The 20,446-nt window shown below is 42.8% G+C and overlaps 2 protein-coding genes and 2 long non-coding RNA genes across 4 annotated transcripts; 3 read left to right on the forward strand and 1 right to left on the reverse strand.

Annotated features, from left to right (window-relative positions):
• The first annotated feature begins 92 nt into the window (after nt 1–92).
• On the forward strand, nt 93–4,545 carry LOC309339662. Its single transcript, XR_014155513.1, has 2 exons — nt 93–205; nt 3,455–4,545. It is a non-coding gene; the product is annotated as an uncharacterized lncRNA (long non-coding RNA).
• Nucleotides 4,546–4,552: 7 nt separating this feature from the next.
• Nucleotides 4,553–13,277, reverse strand: LOC309339634 (mitochondrial amidoxime reducing component 2-like). Its single transcript, XM_081857837.1, has 7 exons — nt 12,982–13,277; nt 10,508–10,681; nt 9,875–10,037; nt 7,286–7,426; nt 6,530–6,591; nt 6,378–6,449; nt 4,553–4,817 (listed from the first exon to the last, which is right to left on the reverse strand). Exons 1-7 carry the CDS (start codon nt 13,242–13,244, stop codon nt 4,694–4,696), a joined length of 999 nt encoding a protein of 332 aa, XP_081713963.1. The 5' UTR covers nt 13,245–13,277; the 3' UTR covers nt 4,553–4,693.
• Nucleotides 10,688–12,235, forward strand: LOC309339648. Its single transcript, XR_014155496.1, has 2 exons — nt 10,688–11,058; nt 11,320–12,235. It is a non-coding gene; the product is annotated as an uncharacterized lncRNA (long non-coding RNA).
• A 3,117-nt stretch (nt 13,278–16,394) lies between the features above and the next one.
• PFN3 (profilin 3) lies at nt 16,395–19,230 on the forward strand. The gene is made up of 2 exons (XM_081856422.1): nt 16,395–16,646; nt 18,647–19,230. Exon 2 carries the CDS (start codon nt 18,724–18,726, stop codon nt 19,135–19,137), a length of 414 nt encoding a protein of 137 aa, XP_081712548.1. The 5' UTR covers nt 16,395–16,646; nt 18,647–18,723; the 3' UTR covers nt 19,138–19,230.
• Nucleotides 19,231–20,446: the final 1,216 nt, after the last annotated feature.

The following is a 20,446-nucleotide window of genomic DNA, read 5'->3' on the forward strand; positions in this document are numbered from 1 at the left end:
GCAGGCGGGAGAACTTTAACCCGAGGCGGGCCTAGGCCGGGCCATGCCTCCCGAGGCCCGGTTCCTTTGCCAGCTTCTCGCTTGGCAGGCGCCGTCGCTGCAGGCGCCCCCGCCTTTATCCAGACGCTATGGCAGCTGGTGTTGCCTTCTTGGGCAGACCTACTCCAAAGCAAGCCCCGTTGAGTTCAGTGAGACTTACTCCTGGGTAAGTGCCTACGGGATTGCAACCCAAGCGTCTGCATGTGTGCTTACTCTCACCGTTGGGTTTCTTGGCAACCCAGAGAGCTGTATTTTGGGGAGGGAGGAAACACACACACACACACCTCCCAAAGAAAACAGCTGAAAGAATAGAAACACTCCACTTTCAGGGCTCAACATGAAAAAGTTATTAGGCAGAAACCTAAAAAAAAACCAAATCAATGAGTTTTTACTCTTTGTGTTGGAACACTTTACCACTTTCCTTTCAGGTCAGCCAGAATACCAGATTATATACATCATGGTACCCACAGTGATGGATGGGACTTTGTAGATGCCCTAATTCTGTCACCTTCCCAAATCCACACATTCTTTCACTACAAATGGCAGAGAGGGAGACTAAAGACAGTCCACCTCTCTCCCAGTTATAGATAGGTAGCCATGTTGGTCTGCCATAGTCAAAACAAAATAAAAAAATTCCTTCCAGTAGCACCTTAAAGACCAACTAAGTTAGTTCTAGGTATGAGCTTTCGTGTGCATGCACACTTCTTCAGATGCACACGAAAGCTCATACCTAGAACTAACTTAGTTGGTCTTTAAGGTGCTACTGGAAGGAATTTTTTTATTTTGTTTTCACCTCTCTCCCAGTTCCCCTTAGGCACTGAAGGCAGCTCCCATATAGGTGCAAAAGTGCATCTTCCACTTGAAACATCCATTTCTTCCAGTTGGGTATTAACTGATTAATATGCCATATTTTCCAGTTTGGGGATCATTCCTGTGTGTGTATATATGAAAAGTAAACTGATTGTTCCTTTCCAAAACTAACTTCAGGTTAAATCTGGGCATGTTGCCTGGTTTGGGGGGGGGGGAATCATACTGGCAGACTTTGTAACAACATAGTGTATTTACATCAAATGAAAGAGTCCTATGGGGAGCTGAAATTTCCAAAGCCGCCTACAGAATTTAGGTAGTCATGTACACTCACATGTAAGGAAACAATCACATCTGAAGTAGTCCTTTTTAGAGCAATACCTCTATACATGCATACATTATAGCCTGTTGCTCCAAGATATTGAGGTAGAGGAATAATTTATTGACTGGAAAACACATGAAGGTGCTTCAAAGAACAAAATATTACAATGCTAATTCAAGAACCATTTTGCATTGGCTTTTGACATTTGAAGTGTTTTATTTTTCAGACCCACCTTATTTTCGTGATTGCAAGAAATTTTAACCCTTTTAATCTTGTGCTTCAATGTTGTAACCCACCCAGGGACCGTAAGGTGAATCTTAATAATAATAATAATTTTATTATTTATACCCCATCTGGTGCTGGATTTTCCCAGCTATTCTGGGCAGCTCACAGCATATATCAGAACATACTAAAACATCAAACATTAAAAACTTCCTGATACGGGGCTTATTGCGCAGAAGACTATCAGGATTTGTTTTTAGAACAAGTATATTCAGCTTAAGCAGGAATCAACTATTTATGAGCTGTCCAATGACATATATTGGGATACTGCACAGCTAGATCAGAACAATTCCCTTGTGAACGGCAGTTAAGACAAGTATATTTAAAAAAAAAAAAACAAATTTAATTACATTGGGCTTGAGTTGTGTTTCATTCTACATTAAACTTCTGCTTTGGAAAAAGTAACCATTTATACTAAGAACTCAACTCCTTTAATATTTCCCTCTCTCAGTGACAATCTGCTGGGAATTATACTGTTAAGAGTCTGTTGTTTTTATAGGAAAAAACTATGGTGACAAAGTTCAGAGATAAAAGTTAAGCTTATTGAAGTCTTATCTGGTAAAATATAAAAGAAAGATTACTTGGGTGTTTGGAACCTACTGGCATAGCCCAGGCCTTTAAATGTGTTTTATAGTTAATTATTCCCAACATCATAGAATTGTAGAGTTGGAAGGGACTATGAGGGTCATTTGAAGCTTATTCTTTTTGCTGTTTTTAAACTCCCTAACACAGAGAGACATTTATTAACATAACTAAAACTGGCTGTAGAACGAAGTTGCTTCTCACCACCATAAAAGGCCTTAAAAAAAGAAAGAAAAGTATATAGCTGCACTATTTTGGTCCTTTTATTTTTTGGTGAGATACTGAAATAATTATTGCTCTTCTAACAGCTATCAACCTTTGCTACTCTTCTCCAAGACAGAAATCTATCATTTTCACATACAAAGGAATACACAGACTGGTGGTTTCTAGTTAACAGCACTATCTGCTGTACAGTATGCTTATTCAGAAGTATGTCCTACTAGGTCAATGAAGCTTACTCTCAGGAGAGCATACAAAAGACTACAGTCTTGATGTGGAATCCTATACATGTCTACTGAGGTGTAAGTTCACAATTTAATTCAATGGGGCTTAATCTCAGAAGTGTATAGGATTGTAACCTAAGTTCCAGTTTCTTCAAGCTTCACTGTACATTTTGCTGGGACATTTGCACTGGGATATGAGGCAGCAGGGCAGTTGGAAAACGAGGCACTTTTACCATGTGAAAAAGCTATAAAGACTCCACATTAGATACACATGTATACATTTAGTTCAGTTTACTAGCTACTATAAAAACTTTGGACAATGTTTGCAAATAATTTATCTCTGCTACTTCAGTCCAATGATTTTATGCAAGTAGGACACTTTTTATACATTTAAATGTTTCCCATATCAGATCACTTGCAACAATTGCAATCGGTACAATTCTTCTAAGCACATGAAAGAACAAGGGGAGTCGGGGTGCTTAGGAAACAACCTCTAACATTCACAGGGTAGGATGAACCCAAAAGTACCAAAACGTGGCAAACTTTTCAACCCTGTATCAGGGTTTATACAAGTTATGGGGTGGTTGAACAAGATGAAAAACAAAACAAAGTCCAGCAATATTCTTTTCAAACCAATGGAACAATAGTTATCTTTTATTTCTTCAACCCAGAAGAAAACTGAGCCTGCTATCTCCACTTCCAACTCAGTCTGTAAGCAGATCTTGTGGCTTTAACACCTGGCCTAATTTTTGTTTATTATTCCTTGTCCAGTCACCCTCTATCTCAACTTTTGCATGGTCTTGCCTAACGAATAGTTCTGGAGAACTTGAAATTCCGCCAATTTTGGGGGGGACTTTGGAATAAGTGAGCATCGTTCCAAACAAACTTAGCACTACTACGCACAACAGAAGATAATGCAAGCTGTGTTGCAATGAAAAAGATACTGAACACAAACTCTTGTCCTTTTCTGTTTTCTCAGTCTTGATCCTCTAAACCTGAAGTCAGTTTGCATGTAATGCAAAGCCAAACCATTGGCTTATCACAGTGGTTCTCAAAGGGTGTGGCAGGAAGATTCAAGGACAATCAAATAAACATTTAAACATTTCAGTATAGGTCAGTATAGTTAAAGCTATGGTTTTCCCAGTAAGTGATGTATGGAAGTGAGAGCTGGACCATCAAGAAGGCTGATCGCCGAAGAATAGATGTTTTTGAATTCTGGTGCTGGAGGAGACTCTTGAGAGTCCCAAGGGCTGCAAGAAGATCAAACCTATCCATTCTGAAGGAAATCAGCCCTGAGTGCTCACTGGAAGGACAGATCCTGAAGCTGAGGCTCCAATACTTTGGCCACCTCATGAGAAGAGAAGACTCCCTGGGAAAGACCCTGATGTTGGGAAAGATGGAGGGCACAAGGAGAAGGGGACAACAGAGGACGAGATGGTTGGACAGTGTTCTCGAAGCTACCAGCATGAGTTTGACCAAACTGCGAGAGGCGGTGGAAGACAGGAGTGCCTGGCGTGCTCTGGTCCATGGGGTTATGAAGAGTCGGACACGACTGAACGACTAAACAACAACAACAACAACAAGAAGAACATACCATAGTATAAAAGTATCTTTTTAATTTGCAAAATATGGATAGATAGATATCTTTTCAAAATGAACGCAAGAGCATCAAGTGATACTCTCATAAATCAAGCACTAGTCATCTTGATCCTGAACAAGCATGCCATCATACTCACCTACAATAATAGCATATTACTGTCATTACTGAATGCTATGTCGACCAGAAGAGCAGCTTGAAGGACTGCATACGTAAAACAGATTACTTATTTATAAGATGTAATGGAGGTGCTGTTAGGTGAAAAAAGAGGGTAGCTGTAGGAATGTTTAATGGCAAGTGAAGGATGTCAACTCGACTCTACATAAGAAATGATTCAGCAATGTGAAGAAATGATGATGATAGTATGTTCAGAACAAAAGCGGGAAACTTGATTTTAAGATATTTTATTACATTAACTTAATTTGGTATGATTTTTAATAATCTGGAAAATTAATAAAAATAAATAAAATAAACCCATGGTTTGTCTTAAAACACCACATTTATTATTGTTGAATATAAGGTAGAAAAGATTCATTTAAAAAGGCCCCCAAACAATTATTTTTGGCACAGTTTTCATAAAAAACGTACAAAATAGTTCCTTTTATGATGTATTTTACACCATCAGATTGCCTTGTACACCATATCTCCAACTTGAATTGTTCCTGTTTTATCAATTCCGAAATACCATCCAAAGAGAGGGTGTGTTCTGTATATGTGCCGTTCAGATGTATCACACAGGCGGTAACTGTAAAGAAGATTAGAGGACAATAAGCCATCCACAAAATAGCTAAATATGCTTGTTTTCAAGTTAAGTGACTAAGAAAACATTTTGGTAAGAAGCTGATAGAAATACAGGATTTCCAAGCATATAAAAAGTTTCACTTTGTTACATTCATGATTGGCAAATTAGTAACAATTACTTTGGGGAGTAGATGGAAAGGACATCTCACAGAGAGAAAACCACTGCCAAATTAATGTACTTACTAGAGAGCAAGCACTGATGAAATCAATAGGTCTTAACTTTTGAGTAAACCTGCTCAGAATTCCATTGCATGCTAGTTGCATGGAAACTGGTTGCATTCAGGTCAACAGGACTTCGTTTTGAGTGTTTTACTTACACATCAGAGGGCCAAATTTGTTGATTAATCAGAGCTGTTGTGAAAAACATTATAGCAAATGAAGCACACTTAATTAAGAGGCTCTTTAATATTTAGAATCACAGAACTAGAGGTGGAAGGGACCCTGAGGATCATCTAGTCCAACCCCCTGAAATGCTTGTATATGCAGCTGTCCCATACAGGGATCAAACCTGTAAACTTGGAGTTATCAACACCGTGCTCTAACCAATTGAGCTACTGCTTAAATTTTTTGCAGAGGATTACGGTGTTAGTCTTTTGCAGCAAAAACACCCAAGAGGTCTGTGGCACGTTAAATACTAACACATTTCTTATGGGATATGTTTTTGAGGTTTACTGTCCATGTCCAATCTGCATCTGATGAAGTAGCCTATAGTCCATGAAAGTCTGTGCCTAATACTGTAAATGTTAGTCTGTAAGGTGCCACAAGACGTTTTCTAGTTTTAAAAAATAAGGCTGGAGCCAAAGTGTTAGGGCATTTCAGCTCAAATCATAGAAATGTAGAACTGGGAGGTACCAGGAGGGTCATCTAGTCCAACCCCCTGCAAGGCAGGAAACCCAGACCATGTTCCCTTTGAAACCATGCCAGACCCTGCTTAGCTTTCCAAATGTGCTAGTAGTTTTATTGCTGCGCCACCACACAGCAATTCTTTGCACATTTATCTGGGAATGGGTACCACTGGACTAAATGAGGGTTACTTCTGAGTAGAGGCTTGTACTAGTCATCTTGATCCTAAACAAGCATGCCATCATACTCACCTACAATAACAACATATTATTGTCATTACTGAATGCTTTGTTGACCAGAAAAGCAGCTGGCATGCTTCATTCTAAATATTAATTTGTTGTTTACTATTATATAATAATACTCGCTGGTTCAGCTATTACCATTAGATCATTAGGAACATTAAAGAGAAAAAGCAGAGCACATTGCACTCTTAAAAGTTGTTTTGTTGACAGATTTCATATTAGTAAGCATTCAGAATGGTCAGTTCAACAAATAATGTATTATTTTTAGTCTAGTTTTGCAAGTTTACTGCCTCACTAAAATGCAGAGAGAATTCCCACAGAACCAGGATTTCAAGACATGATCACATTTTGAGAGCTGCAGACAATCATTAGTCTACCTACTCAGATGACGGAGGAGGAACTTGGAAAATTTTTGTTACCTTTTCAAGGTTTCAAGAGGCTCTTTTCTGTCCATGATGCCCGTGTCTGGATCAACAGTAGTAAGTATACACCTGTAATGAAGAAACAGAATGAGGTAACAGCAACCTCAAGTACTTCCTTGCTTCTTCAGATGCAATGCGAAATTGCTTACCTGGGGCAGCCCATTGCACCTTTCATTTCTGCACCACCAATAGTTATCTCATCCCAGGTATCCTGTGGAAATATAGCGTTCACAATATTAGGTCATTTGTAACCTTTGCATGTAGAATGTGTTTTATTTCATATTTTTTATTTGTTTATTAAATTTATACCTTGCCCTTCCCCCCGAAGGAGCCCAAGGCTGCACTAAAGAGTTCTACTTGCATATAGAAACTTGCACCCTTATAAATACAAAAGTGACAGTTTAAAAATAATACCGTATTTTTTGCTCTATAAGACTCACTTTTTCCCTCCTAAAAAGTAAAGGGAAATGTGTGTGCGTCTTATGGAGCGAATGCAGGCTGCACAGCTATCAACAGAAGCCAGAACAGCAAAAGGGATTGCTCCTTTCACTGTGCAGCGATCCCTCTTGCTGTTCTGGCTTCTGAGATTCAGAATATTTTTTTTCTTGTTTTCCTCCTCCAAAAACTAGGTGCGTCTTGTGGTCTGGTGCGTCTTATAGAGCGAAAAATACGGTGATTTGATTTTTTTTGTAACACACACACCCCACCCCCAATCTGACTAGGTTGCCCCGGCCTCTCTGGGCGGTTTCCAACAGAATATACAAAAACACAAAGAGAACATCACACAATAAAAGCTTCCCAGTACAGGGCTTCAAATGTTCATGGAAGGTCATATAATTCTTTATCTCTCTGACATATACAAATGGAAAGGTATTGTTTGGTGAGGGGGATAGTCCATGTATTACCTCCTCATGAGAACTGCAACCTGTGACCAGAATGTTTGGTCTGAAGTTGCGTATTGTAACTTTCTTATCCAATCGGGTATTTAATTCTTCTAAAGACGCTTCAGAAAGCACCATAACCGGGCTACAGTCAGGATAGGCAATCTAGAGAGAGAGAGGTTGTTGTAAGACAGACAGCATTTAATCTGGCAGTGGCTGATTGCCATTTTATTTATTGATTAAAACGTACATGGTTGTCCATTAACAGATATTCTCTGGGCTGCTTACAGAACAAAAAGGAAAAAACAACAACTTTCCTCCTAGCAGAGGCGGAATAAAACTATTAACAGCTCAGATTTAAAAGAAAACAAACAAAAGGATCAGAAAGTTCAACGATTATTTAAATGTTTGCTTAAAAGGCCAGCCTGAATTGGTAATGACCATTAAAGGCCCCTTACAGCAGAAGGTGTGGATAAAATATTTGACCACTGGTATAGGGGAAATGGTTCTCAAAGATTTTCAGTTTTAGTATTGGGTCTGTTGGATTTGTATGTAATGCTCTGGGCCAGTAGCTACTTGGAAAATGATTAAAAAGCCTTTCCTCCTTGTGAAAGAATCATGTTGTCTGATGGTGGTTTTTTTAGACTATTTATGGCGGATAGTAAATGTCATGGCTCGCAAGAATACTGGAGTTGGCTGCCGCAAAGCAGACATATCTATACAAGTAGTGGTGTGGCAGAGAACGTTCTCGAAGTTCAAATAGCAGCAATTAATTGATGGCAACTGCAGAAGTATTAGGCAACAGCAGCAGTTCCAAAGTCTTTAGCCCGGTAAACAAACATGCTAAATTAGGTCACTCTGTAGGGCAAGGGTAGGAAACTGGAGCCAAGGGGCTGGATCCAGAATTCCCAAACATCCCACAGGCAGCTTTTGACAGAGCTGCCCATCAGGTAATTCAGCTTCAAAGAAATAATCAGGAGTATGCTCTAAGTGCACTCCTGATTTCCCCTTTTTATTTTGGCTCTGTGGGTTTACCTATCATGACATCAGGGGTGTGTGGTTTGGGACCAAACCATACTGTAGGCCAGGCCTAGGCAAACTCGGCCCTCCAGATGTTTTGGGACTACAACTCCCATGATCCCTAGCTAACAGGACCAGTGGTCAGGGTTGATGAGAATTGTAGTCCCAAAACATATGGAGGGCCGAGTTTGCCTATGCCTGCTATAGGGCAAATGGGGAGGGATCTACCATGCCTCATTAGACCCATGGGATAGGTTCTCCTTCACTGCTCTAGGGCACTGGATAATTTCCCAATAGAAACCGAAACTTTCTGATGCAAATTACCTTATGCCAATTTTTCCAATTTGCATAGGGAAATTTTGCACTTCAATTTTTTTCAAGAAAATCCCCAACATTTTAGTTATTTAAAAATTGTATACCACCCTTTAACAAGGCTTCTAGGGAGATTTACAGAAACAATAAAATACACAATAGATTACAATACATAAAAGGCTTGGGAGAATAAACACCACAAGCGGCTGCCAGCACTGAGAAGACACTCAGCTTAAAGGTATAATAGGGACTTAAGGTGTGTACATTTTTGTTTAGGAAGACTTTCCCTGGGGTGTAACTCATGTCATTTAATCAAGTTCATCTCTGATGAAATTGTCATGCTGCTTCTAGAGCTGGTATGAATTGTTTTATTGTTTTTAAGTAAGTTGAATTTATTTTATTGTTTTCAGAACATGTTTCCATCTTCTATTTTGTTTTTAGCAGGTACACTGCTTCAATAGCTTTCCGTTGTGAAGCAGTCTATAAATTTATTTAATACATAAACAACTACTTTCCCAGGAACAGGACTACTTTAGTTGCTTATTTTTATATATTTACATTTTTCATTATGAATTATTTGTATTGAATCAGATTGTTGCAGGACATATGATCTTTGTTATACTCCCCCCCCCCCCATTTCTATGCCTTATGTAGAAAGGCAGCGTACAAATTAAAAATGAACTGAGAATGAGAACTAGGAGAGCAGCATTTAGCTAATGAGATTATCAGGCTCATGGACTGCAGTTTAATGTAAGTGATCAACATTATGCTTATCTCTGAAGAAAGCTTGACAACTAGAAACACCTGTCTGTTTAGTATCCCTCAACGCAACAGCCCCCAAATATGTAGGAATTTCCCACTTGCTTTTCAAAGGCAGAGGTCACTAGTTTGGTCAAGCCGGTCTTTGGAAAACAAGTTTAGACTTGATAAAATGGTGAGAAAGGATAAGCAAAGGATATAATGGATCTGTTAATGTAAAGGCAACATCTAACTAAAGCAACAAAAACTTCTTATAGCAAATTCCATTGTTCAAACAATATTCTATTGGAACCAAAATCCAGTTGTTTTAAGCTTGTACTAGGGGTCTTCCAGCACCAACCTGCAAATATAACTTATTTGCCTGCAATCCATTTATATTGGTCATTACTACTCAACTTAAACCAACAGTAGGTTGGTTGGTTAAACTCATGAGACAAAAGAATATAACCTTTGAAAAGCAAACTCACACTACAAAACCATGAGTGTGGCACGCTCCAAATCACTACAAAGTTGCTTTCTAACCTTATCAGTGGGTCGGAAAGGTTCCATAAGATCTTTTGAATTCCGAGGAACCATGTTTGGCTCAAAGTGAACTAAACGGTATGGTTCTGATTTCAGGAAGGTTGTGATCCACTGAGCTGCTTCTTCTCCACAGTCTCTGCCTTGGACATCAAAGCCGAACAGCCTGCAAGATTTGTGGGAGGCATCAGTACTATCTTTCCTAACAACTGTAATTAACATAATTAATACTACAATGCTGGAGAAGGGGGGGAGCTAATCATTTTCTCAAATGGAAATCCGCACCCATACCGGTCATTTGCCCTACTAGAGAAAACATATACAAAGCCGAGGAGCTCACATGTTCAAAAACTACACTTCCTAAAGCAGTTTAGGGTTAAATATAGAAAACCTCTACATACAGAAGCATAGTTTGTGGTAACTCTTCAGAATGGACAATAAGGCTCAATACTTGAAAATCAGTTGCATCGCGCACACAAAAATTAATGTCATTCACAGGTGTCCCCTTGTGGTTATTGTCAAGATTTTTTAGAATGGAAGATTGCCTTTTAAGCCAACTCTATTACTGTAGCTTGGTGGGGTGGGGAATATTATGTACAACAACTAAGAGGTGACATACAGGGAAGTCTAAAGCACCTGCAATTCTGCACTGGGTTTTTGACCGATAGTTGGACGGGAATACGAAGATCCTTCATTTCTGGAGCTCTCAGAGTTAAACAGCTATTTTCACTGGAGACAGAAATCAATACTAGCTGAGGCTCTTGCCGAGCGGTCACTGTATGTCCATCTTCTTTTATTACAAGCCAACACCTGAGTTAGAAACAGACCAAAATTGAAAGCTGATAAGGCTTTATACATCTGATGGAAATGGACAGTAGCCCACAAAAGCTTAAGACATACATTTCATTCTTCATGGTGCCACAATACTTTTTTGCTCTATTGAAAGGTGAAGCAGGTGAAAGAAGAGGAAGAATACGCTTGTCAGTTTTTGAAATGGCCCTTGTAGCTGCCCCTTTAACAACAGCACTTTCATCTGTTGCAAATAGCAGGTGATAATGTTTAATGCCATGTCTTGAAGAGCTTCCTCTGATGTTTTCTGTTTGCCAAAGCTCTGTTAAAAGGGGAAGAAGCAAACCAAGCAAAAACCCTAAGGAGAAAGAAGCATGGTAAGTACAGTGGTACCTCGGGTTAAGTACTTAATTCATTCCGGAGGTCCGTTCTTAACCTGAAACTGTTCTTAACCTGAAGCACCACTTTAGCTAATGAGGCCTCCTGCTGCTGCGCCACCAGAGCATGATTTCTGTTCTCATCCTGAAGCAAAGTTCTTAACCTGAAGCACTATTTCTGGGTTAGCGGAGTCTGTAACCTGAAGCGTATGTAACCTGAAGCGTATGTAACTCGAGGTACCACTGTACAGTGGAGAAAGCTCCTCACTTCTCTTTCGGGAGGGACAGGATACAGCCTGACAGAAAGCAAAACACCAACAACAGGGAATGCCAGCACCAAGAACTGTACTGAGTTGTACAACTGGAGAAGAGGAAAGCCAGGGTGAAAGGTGTCAAGATTCAAAAGGTCTTACATTCTGAAGAAAAGGGTTAAGTCCCTACTCACAGTCTGAGTTGCACATCATAACCAGGTAAAAATGCCATTATATTCCACCCTCTGCCACTACCCTTGTTTTCTTCCATGTAAAAAGGCTCATGGGGGCAGGAGTCTGTGTGTTGGGAGAGTGAAAGGAGATTAAGCTTAACTTGGCACTTTCAGGGTGTTTTGACTATGGTATGTGCTTCTCTTTTTCACAGCAAAGTGCTGTTTAAAAGAACCTATTTCCAGAACAGGCACGGGCAGCTGTAACCTTTATCTCACTTGGAGCAGTTTCGTTTTACTGTGAATCAAGCAATTTATATAAAGGGCTGTCATGTGGAAGACAGAACTAGCTTGTTTTCTCCTGCTCTGGAGGGCAGGACTTGAAGCAATGGCTTCGCCTTCAAAGTTACAAGAAAGGAGATTCCAACTAAACATCAGGAAGAACTTTCTGAATAGTAAGAGCTGTCTGACAGTGGAACAGACTCCCTCAGGAGATTGTGATCTCTCCTTCCTTGGAAGTTTTTAAAAGCAGAGGTTAGATGGCCATCTGTCATGGAAGCTTTGGTTGAGATTCCTACATTGGACTACATGACTGTCGGGGTCCCTTCCAACTTTACAATAGGGCTGGACTTCTGTGTGGAAGGACTGTAAACTCATTGCAGTTCTACTCCTCAAAAACAAATCCCTGATCCAGGAATTGTTAACTGTATGTTCTTCACAACTGGCTCCGACTGTGACACTCAGGGTTCCAGTAAATAAATGGAATAGATCCCACAAGCATGCTGTACTAGAAGATTTTTGTGGAAGTGTGCATGGGCATAGCCAACTGGGGGCAGCTGCCCCCCTAAATAAAAAAAATCAAGAAAAATACGTACAGTGGTACCTCGGGTTACATGCTATTCAGGTTGCATACGCTTCAGGTTACAGACTCCGCTAACCCAGAAATAGTGCTTCAGGTTAAGAACTTTGCTTCAAGATGAGAACAGAAATTGTGCTCTGGCGGCGCGGCAGCAGCAGGAGGCCTCATTAGCTAAAGTGGTGCTTCAGGTTAAGAACTGTTTCAGGTTAAGAACGGACCTCCGGAACGAATTAAGTACTTAACCCGAGATACCACTGTACTTAACTGAGGTTCAGCCCCCACTAACAGGAAATCTTACCCCCCCCGCCCAAATCCTGGCTATGCCCACGAAAGTGTGCAAAGGATTTGCGCAAACAGCTACAATCTTATGCAAGCTCGCCTAGGGGGTTAAGCAGCATCAAAATGCACACTTCGATCCTTTGCACACTTGCCTGGGAGCAAGCCCCAAAATGCACTTAGTCCGAGTAAACAGGCGCACGATCCTGGGATCAAAGGCTGTATCTAAATTCGATAAAGAAAAATTTGACGCGGGCGTTCTTAAAACACCTGTCCACACGCTTCTCCAAAAGTTTGGGAGGAAAGCAAGTTAGAAGGGAGGCTGGGGTGTGGGGTGGGAAACCCACAGAAGCAAGAAAAAGCGACGCCTCCCGACTTGCACACCCACCTGTCGCCCAGCTCCCCGTTGCGGAGGCCCAGCTCGGTCACCTCCGCCCTCTCCACGGCCAGCCCGCGGCAGGACTTGACCGGGTAGATGAAAAGGCCCGAGACCCTTCCCACCGGCTTGAGCTCCCGCCGCCCTGGACGGAGGCGCCTCCGCCGGCGCCAGGCTGCGGCAGCCCCCAGCGTGAGGAGGACGGCCAGGCCGGCGGAGGCCAAAAGCCAGCCGGGACGAGGCTTGGGCAGCGACTGAAGAGCGGAGCCGGCCATGGCGGTGGCGGCTGTCGTAGCGCCAGAGAGAAGCAGCGCCGTGGAGAGGCCAGCGCGAGTTTATATGAGAAGGAGGCCGCTCCCTCGACGCTTTCGCGGCTGCTGCGGAGGCCGAGGAAACGCCGCCCCTCGAGCCCCACTGGAGGCCGCGGCGTTTGGGCGGGAATCTCGGCCAGAAATCAGGCCGTGAGATCCCTTGTTAGCCGTCCATGCAGAGGGGAAATGGTTCACCTTAGGACTCTGGAGGCGCTTGTCGCTGCAGACCCAGCAGGAGGGTGGTGGGGTGACTTTTCAGTGTTGCTGTTTAGTCGTTTCGTCGTGTCCGACTCTTCGTGACCGCCTGGACCAGAGCATGCCAGGCCCTCCTGCCTTCCACTGCCCCCCGCAGTTTGGTCAGACTCATGCTGGTAGCTTCGAGAACACTATCCAACCATCTCATCCTCTGTTGTCCCCTTCTCCTTGTGCCCTCCATCTTTCCCAACGTCAGGGTCTTTCCCAGGGAGTCTTCTCTTCTCATGAGGTGGCCAAAGTATTGGAGCCTCAGCTTCAGGATCTGTCCTTCCAGTGAGCACTCAGGGCTGATTTCCTTCAGAATGGAGAGGTTTGATCTTCTTGCAGTCCATGGGACTCTCAAGAGTCTCCTCCAGCACCAGAATTCAAAAACATCTATTCTTCGGCGATCAGCCTTCTTGATGGTCCAGCTCTCACTTCCATACATCGCTACTAGGAAAACCATAGTTTTTACTATACGGACCTTTGTTGGCAAGGTGATGTCTCTACTTTTTAAGATGCTGTCTAGGTTTGTCATTGCTTTTCTCCCAAGAAGCAGGCGTCTTTTAATTTCGTGGCTGCTGTCACCATCTGCAGTGATCATGGAGCCCAAGAAAGTATTGTTATAAAAAATGAGCCGGGAGGCCCCCAGTGGCCAACCAACATCTGGAAGCTATAGAAAAGCCTGTTTCGTGCAGGTGTGGCGAATCTCTGACCCTCCAGCTAAGGATGAACTACAGTCCAGAGCCGGCCCGCCCATGAAGCAAGGTGAGGCAACTGCCTTAGGCGGCAGGATCCACACGGGCTCTAAATAAGGTATCTCCAGCCACTGCTGCTGCTGCCGCCGCCATGGCGTTGCACTCCTTTGAGGCTGGATCTGCCACCTCCTCGGCAGAAGCCTCTCCACAACAGCCTCTCAGCGAATAGGAGGCACTGCTGGCTTCCTTCCACTCCAGGGAGAAAGTGGTGGGGTCTCCCCTCTGGGGTCTCCTGGGTTCTGCTCCCGGCCAGAGTGATTCAGAGTAGGCCCCTTCCCCATCCCACCTTTTTATCGCCCTCCCTGTTTCTGATGAAGATTTTTCCCTCCCCCCTTGTTCCCTGGCAGGGGGAGCACCATTTTTTGGTTCACCTCAGGTGCCAAAAGGTCTTGATTCAGCCTGCTCATTTATTTATACCCACCCTTCCTCCAAAGCTCTCAAGGTGGCAGAATTCTCCCCTCCCATCTCTATTGTATCCTTACAACAACCCCGTGAGGTAGGTTAGGCTGAGAGAGAAAGATTGGCCCAAGGTTACCCAGTGAGCTTCATGGCCAAGTAGAACAAAAACCCTGGTCTCCCACTCTACCCATTGATCGTGCTTACTGGAGTGGATAGGAGTTGTAGTCCAGCAACATCTGGAGGACCAAAGGTTCCCCACACCTGATTCACTTCAGCATTTGAAGTGGATGAAGTGTGCACATAACTACCTAAAGAGTCCCACATATGCATAAGGCCAATAAGATTAGAATGTATGATTTCAGAACTACGTTAAAGGAAAATAATTACAGTGACTGCTTACAAACCATTTTGCTGGTGTGTGATAATGTCTACTCACAAACTAAGCTCTATTGCCAAACTTTGAGCAGCATGTTGAATGCTATGCTTATAGCGCATAATCCTTAAAGGCAGTTTGGCTTCCTCACTCAAGAATGTTGAAAATCCAGCTTGGCAGCGCCTTTATTTGGACTACTCTGCAAGACAAAGTCCTAACTTCTAAATCAGGAAAATTGATTTCCTAATGCTGCAAGCAACATTGAGCAACTGGAGCAAGGTTTAAATAAAATATCAACTATTTGAATTATTTCCCTCAGCTAGCCAAGTTTTCAATATGCATAATGCAGTTTACATTGATGAAATGGCCTTAAAACATAATTTGTCTTAGCACTGAGATTTAGCCAGGTTTGGTTCAATTCATGTATATTAAATGCAACCTTCTCATTCATTTTTCAAATAATATTAGAACAGTGGGTCAGACCAAGAACCATCTAGATTCAATAAGTGTAGCATTCTGACTGTGCCAGCTGGGTAAGAACATTGGAAACTGCCTTATATCAAGTCATACCATTGGTTCCTCTTACTCAGCGTCACCTACTCTGACTGGCAGTTGCTCTCTAGGATTTCAGGCAGCAGTCTTTCCCAATCCTACTTGCAGTTGCTGTGGATTGAACCAATGTTCTTCTGCATGCAAAGAAAGTGCTTGGCTGAGCAACAGATCTTCCCCTATGCATCTGTATGCTCAGCTCCCAATCAAAATATTGATGCAGGCACCCCAATTCTCTGAATGGCCCTTCCAGCTAGGTGCGATATCAGCACTGCTCATGTCTGCAAGTCCTGCCTCCAGCATCCACATGATGTCACCATCATCAAAATGGCAGCCCTATCTTTTTCTTTTATCTGGCTTTTGCCCCTTCAGCGGACGAACCAATATGGCAACAGAGCCTGTTAAATCTCTGCAGTCAATGCTGGTGTTGAAGTTTGTTAGTGCCTTCTTTTAGTGGGTGGGTAGTTTCTAACGTGCCAAATGCACACGCAGGAAAATCTGATCTGAATGATCCATTTGCAATATAAATTCCCCATCCAGAAGCACACAATGTGGAATTGTATGTGGTGTGAAATCCTTCCCCTTCCTCTGTCCTGAACCTACAGCAAATCAGCTTCATTAAGGAAACTTAAGGGCAGAAGGAAAACATATTTTTATTTCTTTCCAATCACATAATCAAGGGTAGAGAATAATTCTACTTTAGGAGTGGTATGAGGTCATAATGGGTGACCAGCTGCAGTAACAGATACTTCTGACATCACAGTGGATTCCTTAGCAACGGTTGGAGCATAAACACATAAACAATTGGTTTGTGAGCTCAAACTGCCTTTGGCTGGCTAAGCAAGGGTGGTATTTGATTAACTTTCCTGACACCTGAGCTTTGAGGTGTCCAGAGCCTTGATCCTGAACTCCCAACGAGCCCAGGATCTTGAGCTGGAACCTCAGGCGTAAAACCTCCAGGGGCTTGGTTTCAAGTCCTTACCTCAATTCCTTCCAGGCTTTCATCTCAATTTGCACCATTTCATCAGTACCCCACAGGCTGATGTTACAGAGGTACTGAGGGTGGATGGTTCTCATGTTTGGGGATATTGTATTCAGCTAGATATGGAAAGGCTTGCACACTGCTTCAGAAAGAGCAATTTCACAGCTTGGGGTGGGGGTGGGGTCTTCCCTGGATCAAGCTCTGTCTTTAGAGACCCATGTCACCCTCTGCGGCATGGAGTGAGTTTTACTAGCCAAGACTGATTCACCAGCTGCAACCACCTCTGGAGCATTTTGCCCATGCTTTAGTAAACTCCCAGATGGATTATTTCAATGTGCCATATGTGGGCTGTCTTCAAAGACCTTTGGAGCTTCTGTTCAGAATACAGATGCTATAATTTTATTATAGAGCCAGTGTGGTGTAGTGGTTAAGAGCGGTAGTCTTGTAATCTGGGGAACCGGGTTCGAGTCTCCGCTCCTCCACATGCAGCTGCTGGGTGACCTTGGGCCAGTCACACTTCTTTGAAGTCTCTCAGCCCCACTCACCTCACAGAGTGTTTGTTGTGGGGGAGGAAGGGAAAGGAGATTGTTAGCCGCTTTGAGACTCCTGAAGGGGAGTGAAAGGCGGGATATCAAATCCAAACTCCTCTTCTTCTTCTTCTTATAAATTTTATTTATTATAATTTTATTATTGGTACAGTTTGTCCAGATCCCATTTCTCAATTTTTAAACATTTATTTTAAAGCTTCACTAGCCGTTTTCTAAGCCTTAAACAGCCTGGGACTCAAATACTTGAAGGTATACCTACAGTACTCCCATATTCACCTGCCTTCATTCTAAGGTCATCTGCTGATGCTGTTCCCTAAAACCTCCTCCATCAGAGAGGCAATTCTCAACCAGAGAGCAAACTTTTTTGGCTGTGCATCCCATTATAAAAGTGCCCCTTCTAAAGAAGCTACCCTGGCTCCCATTTTTAGGTGTCAGGCACAAACCATTTAACCACTTAAGCATTTTAAGTACTCTTTTGGATTTTTAAAATTGTTTTTGGTATGCTGTTTTTATTATTAATTTGTTTTAGTGTGGTAACCCCCAACCAGGTACCCTCCAGATTTTTGTTGGACAACATCTTCCATTGCTCCTAGCCATTGATCATCCCTGGCTGGGACTGATGGCGGTTGGAGTGCAACAACATCTGGAGCACACCACATTGCAGAAGGCTGTTTAGGAGTACAATCCCTAACTCCAGCCGCTGCCCAGCAGAACTTAATGGAGCAGTGCATCTGCAGCTCTGCTGCACATGCCAGCCAGGGCATGGAAGGTGGAGAGCAGGCAAATTTCTGCACTAGCCTGGAGCCTAGCAGAGCTGGATAGAGTGACACTGCACCCCATTCAATGCCATACCCAGTGGCAAAGGAGTATGGTTTGCTTTCTTCTTCTTCTTTCTTTGGCGATCACTCACAGCCAAGTAAGATTATCTTCCATAAACACGGTTTTAACAATGAATCTGTAAGTGAGTGTGGAGGCCAATTCTGGACCCACACATCCTTCCACAGTGGGGACATTGGTTCCCCGGGCGGGAGTTGATCATGCTGTGGATTTGCCAAGCATGCCTTCCTCTTAGCACGTTTCTCCCTTGCATTCTGAGTTCAAGTGTCTTCAAAGCCCATGACACCTTTGGTAAAGGCTGTTCTCCAACTGGAGTGCTCACAGGCCAGTGTTTCCCAGTTGTCAATGTTTATACTACATTTTTTTAGATTTGCCTTGAGGCAGTCTTTAAACCTCTTTTGTTGACCACCAGCATTACGCTTTCCATTTTTAAGTTTGGAATAGAGTAGTTGCTTTGGAAGACGATAATCGGGCATCCGCACAACATGACCAGTCCAACGAAGTTGATGTTGAAGAATCATTGTTTCAACACTGGCGATGCATTCTAACTTTCTGCCTGATCTTTTATATTTCTGTAAACTAATGTTGGAGTCAGGTGTTGTTTTTTTTAAAGTAGTGTATACATATTTAAAAATTGATGAATGTATATATTTATATATGTACTTTAAAAAATATTTTAACATTAGCTGGAAAACAATCCAGTCCTGAGACAAAGAAAAGGCAGAACACTTGTCAAAGAAGAAATTGTTGGAGCCAAAGCAGGATGGGAGACTGGAAAGCCTACATCAATACAGTCTTGAAGGACAAAAACATTGAAGATGTAGCGATCGTGGGACATTCTGACAACAAATCTGTCTGGGCTTCAAAGCCAGGAGGCCTGCTGGCCGCCATCTCTCCCCAGGAAGTAGGAATAATTATTGGGCAGGACAGAAAGGCATTCCTGCAGACTGGGATCACCATAGCAGGGAAGAAGTGCAGCGTAATCCGAGACAACTTGTTAGTAGAGAAAGATGCTGTGATGGACACGAGAACCAAAGGTGGCGACAGCAGATCCATCTGTATTGGGAAAGGTGCCAAAGCGCTCATCTTTCTCATGGGCAAAAAGGGAGTCCATGGAGGGGCTCTGAATAAGAAGGTGCATGACTTGATAGCTAACATGAAAGCAAAAGGCAGCTAGAGCCAAGGATTTGTCTGGGTCACCTTTCTCCTGACTGACGAAACGTGGGGAAACTATTGCTGCTTTGAAATAAAAGGCATTTAGCAAACTCCATCCTGTTTCCTTGAGTTGTGAGGATGGGAAGGGCCTCTGCCTTGCATGTAGAAGGTTCCAGGTTCAATCCCTAGCATCTCATGCTCTTCCTCTGACTCACCTATCTGGCTGGTGCTAAGGGGGCTGCAGGTTCTATCTTGGCGGGGGGGGGGGGAGAGAAAGATCGGTATTGAGTTCAGGTTTTGATGGGCCCTTCAGCAAGACGCCTTCAATGCGTCTACCTGTATACTCTGCTTCTCTCACTGTGAAGATGGTGACTGCTGGAATTGTGACTTGCTTCTGCACTGTAGACAAGTATGAATCCAGCAAAAGGCAGACCCTCATAACGCACATTTCTTGCAGTGTTGATGCCAGTGCAAGCATGCATGTGAAGTGCCAGGCATATAAACAGAAATCCATTGTTCAACCAATCACTGCAAGTAGTTTTTAAAAAACATAGCACTTAACAGAGTAGCTAAAGGTATGGGGGCATTTTTAGCTCTAGCATTCACTGGAACCGGGTGGGATGTGGGGTGGAGATCCTGAACAAAGGAGGTGCCAAACTTTAGGTAGCATACTGAATCACATTACAACTTGACAGCTAAAGGTTGTTGGCTCTCTGTGTGACAGCCCTTCAGAAATGTGAAGTACTATCATCTCTCACCAAGGTCACCGGCACCTTAGTGTATTTTTCTGCTTGCTAATTATACCCTGCTGTTCCTTCACCCTTCCCTCATAGGACTGGTTTTCCATACTGCTAGTCATTTTGGTCTCCATCCTCTGACCCTGTTCCAAGTTGTCTATACAGTGGTACCTTGGGTTACAAACACTTTGGGTTACAGACTCCACTAACCCAGAAGTTGGACCTCGAGTTAAGAACTTTACCTCAGGATGAGAACAGAAATTGTGTCGTGGCGGCAGTGGGAAGCCCCATTAGCAAAGGTACCTCAGATTAAGAACAGTTTCAGGTTAAGAATGGACCTCTGGAACGAATTAAGTTCGTAACCAGGGGTACCACTGTATCCTATTTTATGTAAAAACTGTCTATATCCTCTGAAGTGTTTGAAGTATTCCAGAAGAGGTCAAACCAGTGCAAGATAAAAGCGGGACTATAACTTCTCATGATTTGGGCTAGCAATGCAGCCCCAAACTGTATTCACTTTTCCCCCCGCAGCTGCATCACTGTACTGACTCACATTCAGCTTGCGATTGACTACAATCCTGAGCTTCTTTTTAC

This window comes from Podarcis erhardii, assembly GCF_964252035.2.
Source record: "Podarcis erhardii genome assembly, chromosome: 3".
Classification (NCBI taxonomy): domain Eukaryota; kingdom Metazoa; phylum Chordata; class Lepidosauria; order Squamata; family Lacertidae; genus Podarcis; species Podarcis erhardii.

Excerpts from the sequence above, each read along its gene's own strand:
- LOC309339634 (XM_081857837.1), bottom strand. The coding sequence starts at position 13,244 with ATGGCCGGCTCCGCTCTTCAGTCGCTGCCCAAGCCTCGTCCCGGCTGG. Across the intron at positions 7,427-9,874 it reads CTTTCCGACCCACTGATAAG|ATTGCCTATCCTGACTGTAG; the intron begins GTTAGAAAGCAA and ends CTCTCTCTCTAG. Across the intron at positions 4,818-6,377 it reads CCTCTTGAAACCTTGAAAAG|TTACCGCCTGTGTGATACAT; the intron begins GTAACAAAAATT and ends TCTTCTTTACAG.
- PFN3 (XM_081856422.1), top strand. The coding sequence starts at position 18,724 with ATGGGAGACTGGAAAGCCTACATCAATACAGTCTTGAAGGACAAAAAC.